General features: G+C 65.0%; 1 protein-coding gene across 1 annotated transcript in view; it reads left to right on the top strand.

Moving 5' to 3' along the window:
- Positions 1–15: 15 nt before the first annotated feature.
- The window catches only part of SIDT2 (SID1 transmembrane family member 2), a gene marked incomplete at its 5' end in the record, with an annotated part of 8673 nt that continues 4645 nt past the window's right edge, over positions 16–4043 (top strand). Inside the window, 18 exons of the mRNA XM_029962075.1 lie at positions 16–161; positions 266–427; positions 537–582; positions 668–769; positions 841–924; positions 1113–1224; positions 1331–1396; positions 1506–1599; positions 1729–1784; positions 2053–2064; positions 2204–2272; positions 2349–2423; positions 2617–2679; positions 3077–3198; positions 3278–3351; positions 3445–3511; positions 3643–3716; positions 3839–3962. Coding sequence (XP_029817935.1) covers positions 16–161; positions 266–427; positions 537–582; positions 668–769; positions 841–924; positions 1113–1224; positions 1331–1396; positions 1506–1599; positions 1729–1784; positions 2053–2064; positions 2204–2272; positions 2349–2423; positions 2617–2679; positions 3077–3198; positions 3278–3351; positions 3445–3511; positions 3643–3716; positions 3839–3962 — 1548 coding nt within the window. The remainder of the gene's footprint in view (positions 162–265; positions 428–536; positions 583–667; positions 770–840; positions 925–1112; positions 1225–1330; positions 1397–1505; positions 1600–1728; positions 1785–2052; positions 2065–2203; positions 2273–2348; positions 2424–2616; positions 2680–3076; positions 3199–3277; positions 3352–3444; positions 3512–3642; positions 3717–3838; positions 3963–4043) is intronic.

Raw genomic sequence — 4043 nt, 5'->3', positions numbered from 1 at the left:
CCTGCCCGGCCAACGCCTCGCCTTCCCCTGTCCCCGCAGACCGAGGGCGTGCGGGTATCGGTGAACGTCCTCTCCGACCACAAGGACCTGCCCGTGCTCTTCGTGGTGAGGCAGAAGGAGGCGGTGGTCTCCTTCCAGGTGCCGCTCATCCTCCGGGGCCTGTGAGTACCAGCGGGTTCCCCACGCAGGGATGGATCCCCGGGCTGGGATCCCCCCGACAGGGTTTCCCCCTGCGAGGGAGGTCAGGCAGCCCCTCCTGCCCCAGGTACCAGCGGAAATACGCGTACCAGGAGGTGAGCCGCACGCTCTGCCAGCCACAGACCAAGACCGAGGTGGAGACCCAGCACTTCTACGTGGATGTCTCCACACTCTCCCTCAATGCCTCCTACCAGCTGCGGGTCACCCGCGTGGAGAACTTCGTGCTGCGGTGAGGGGAGCCCCGAACCACAGACCCGCTGCCTGCCTGCTGCCCGTGGGGGCTGTGGGGGCTACAGGCTCCCCTTGCCACCCATCACCTCTCCGTGCTCTCTCTGCAGGACAAATAAAAGGTTCAGCTTCAACGCCACGGCCTCCCAGCCGCAGGTGAGGGGAGCTGGCACAGTGTGGCACGGGAGGGGGCTGTGCCACATGGCCACAGTGGCAGCAATGGGCCCTTTCTCCCCCGCAGTACTTCAAGTATGAGTTCCCTGAAGGAGTGGACTCGGTGATTGTGAAGGTGACCTCGGCCATGGCCTTCCCCTGCTCTGTCATCTCCATCCAGGACATCCTGGTAGGTTTGGGCAGGGGTCTCGGGGTGATCCGTGGTGCCCGGCGGGGCTGACGGGCCCTCTGCCCCCCCAGTGCCCTGTCTACGACCTGGACAACAACGTGGCCTTCATTGGGATGTACCAGACCATGACGAAGAAGGCGGCCATCACGGTGCAGGTGGGCATGGTGCTGTACCACGGGGCTGTACCACGGTGCTGAGCTGCTCCCAGCCCCTGCCCGGTGCTGCCGGGTACCTCTGGTTGTCAGAGCTCGCAGAGGATATCCCTGGGATAACCTCTGGCATGGGAGACCCCCAGCTGGGCTCTGCTGACCCCCATCTCTCCCCCCTGGGACGGCTGCTGCAGAAGAAGGATTTCCCCAGCCACAGCTTCTACGTGGTGGTGGTGGTGAAGACGGAGGACGAGGCGTGTGGGGGGCCTCTGCCCTACTACCCCCTCTCCAAAAACGCCTCTCCAGGTATGTGGGGGGCTGGAGGAGGCACCCACCCTGCTGCTGTGGGCTGTGTGTGGGGACACACTGGGGATAGGGCAGAGAGCTGAACCCTGGCCATGCCCTCTCCCAGACGAACCTGTGGATCAGCACAACCGGCAGAAGATGCTGGAGGTGATGGTGTCACCTGCCATAACCTGTGAGTCTGGGAGGGGCTGGGTGTGCTGGGGGTGGTGGGCTCTGCAGGGACCCACAACAGGTCCCCAGAGGTGCCACCCCCCCTGAGGGCTTGTTCTGGCTCTGCACAGCGGAGGCCTATGTGAGCAGTGTGCTCTTCTGCCTCAGCATCTTCCTCTCCTTCTACGTCCTCACGCTGCTCATCGCCTGCTGGGAGAGCTGCCGGTGAGTCCCTGGGTGTTGCTGCTCCTCTGGGTGCTGGGCCTACGGGCACCATCCTGTCCCTGATGTGGTGGGGGCCCTCGGGCTGTGCCCCCTCGCCACAGCCGGGCTGATGGCTGCTTCCCTCGGCAGGCAGCACAAGAGGAAGGGGCTCCTGTCAGCCATGGACTCGCCCAGCCTGGACACAGGTGAGGGATGGAGGCAGCAGACACCGGCATGGAGGGATCTGCCTGCGGGATTCCCACTTATTCTGGCCTCTTGAGCCCTGATTCTGCAGGAATTCCCCACTATCCCCCTCAGCCCTGCTTGCCCTTCGGCTCCCTGGGGACAAATCCCAGTGCCAGGGGTCCAGGGAGGTCCCAGACTTCGCCACTGTGGGGCTGGCAGGGCTGCACTGGGGCTTTGCATCTCACCAGCTCTGTCTCTTTCTTCCCACGGCTTTCCGGGGACTCCCAGCATCGCTCCTGGGTAGGTGCCAGCTCTGTCCTCGGCTCTGAGCTCGCTCTGTGCCAGGGCAGGGGTGCAGGACTCTGCCCTGAGCCCAAGGGCCATGCAGCCCCAGGACAGGGGTGCCACCAGGGCTGACAGAGACCATCCTGTCCCACAGGTCACTCCCGCAGCATCCCCGACTCCTTCCTGGGCCGTGGTTATGACAGCTACGGTTACGGCTCCTTCGGTGAGTGCCTTGGGCTGTCCCCCCGTCCTTCACCCCCCTGCCCACGGGCCGTGCCCACCCTCTGCCCTCCTTGCAGGGAACGGCTCCTCCAGCAGCACCGAGGGTGTCACAGACAGCCTGGCCTCCACAGAAGTCTCCTACAGTTACGTGGGTGAGTTGTGGGGCGACTGGTGTGGCCGCAGCCCTGCAGAGCCACGTGCCCGGTGGTGTCCCAGCTCTGCCCCCCTCTGTCTCCGGGGCAGGTCCCGGGGCTGGCAGCCCCTCCGTGCAGCCCACAGCGGGGTCTCCATTGGCAGACACGTGTGGGGGAGCCCTGCTCCAGTAACTGTGGCTTTCCTTTGAAGGGCAGGAGCAGTTCAAGCGGCGCACACCCTCCGCCCTGACGAGGCCGCTGAGCATTCCCATGGGTAGATGCTGGTACTGGGCAGGGTTGGGCCAATCAAAGCAAAATCTGCCCAGCCCCAAGTTCATGCCCAGGGCACAGAGCACCCCAGCTCCCCTCCCTCAGAGCAAGGGCAGCACCAAGGGACTGCAGGGCAGGATGTTGTTTGCCTGTGCCCCAGCTGTCCCCAGTGTGGCAGAGCCCCGGGGGACGGGCGTGGGTGACATTCACCCACATTGGCACAGCCACCACGTCCCCCCTGGGCAGGGACAGCGCAGGGTCCGGGGGATTAGAGCCCGTCCCTGGTGAAAGTTGTCAGGGGAGCAGCCGAGTGGTTAATTGGGTGTGATTGGGGTCCCACGGGGTGGGTGCCGGGGTGGGCTGGGCCAGGGACTCCTCTGACGGCCCCGGCTGGGCCGCAGGGGAGCGGTCCCTGGAGAACGTGGCCGGCCGGCCCCGCCTGGACTCGCTCAGCTCCGTCGAGGAGGATGACTACGACACCCTGGCTGACATAGACTATGACAAGAACGTCATCCGCACCAAGGTGTGTCCCACCCCAGCCCCTGCTGCCCACTGCCCACTGCCCACTGCCCAGACAACCCCTCACCAGCCTCTCCTTCCAGAAATACCTGTGTGTGGCCGACCTGGCGCGCAAGGACAAGCGGGTGCTGCGGAAGAAGTACCAGATCTACTTCTGGTGAGCGGGGGGCAGTGGGGATGGGGGCATTGAGCAGTGTCCCGACCCGGGGCGGGCAGCAGGGACCCCCTGACACTCCCCTGCCTCTCACAGGAACATCGCCACCATCGCTGTCTTCTACGCCCTGCCTGTCATCCAGCTTGTCATCACCTACCAGACAGTAAGTGGGGCAGGTTGGCAGCAGCTGGGGCTCCTGGGAGCTCTGGGGGCTGCAGTCCTAAACTGTGCTCCCCAGCACAATGGGGACACTCCGAGGGGTCTCCCCAACCCTCACCCTGCCTGTGAATGCAGGTGGTGAACGTTACTGGCAACCAGGACATCTGTTACTACAACTTCCTGTGTGCCCACCCGCTGGGGAACCTCAGGTGGGTTCAGGGTGGCTGGGGGTGGGTGGCTGAGGGTCCCCTGTGCCCAGGGCTGTGCTGTGGCAGGGCCCCGAGGACAAGGGAGGGTCCACAGCACTCAGGTGTGGACTGGCCCCTCGCAGCGCCTTCAACAACATCCTCAGCAACCTGGGCTACATCCTGCTGGGTTTGCTCTTCCTGCTCATCATCCTGCAGCGCGAGATCAACTACAACCGGGCGCTCATGCGCAACGACACCCACGCCCTGGTAAGGGATGGGGGTCGCTGGGGTGTCCCGGGGGGGCTCAGCCCCCCATGAACCCCCTGCTTCCCCTGCCCTCCGCCCCAC

This window comes from Manacus vitellinus, unplaced genomic scaffold, assembly GCF_001715985.3.
Source record: "Manacus vitellinus isolate BGI_N305 unplaced genomic scaffold, ASM171598v3 scaffold_41_pilon, whole genome shotgun sequence".
NCBI lineage: Eukaryota > Metazoa > Chordata > Aves > Passeriformes > Pipridae > Manacus > Manacus vitellinus.
This window is presented reverse-complemented; position numbering and strand designations above follow the sequence as displayed.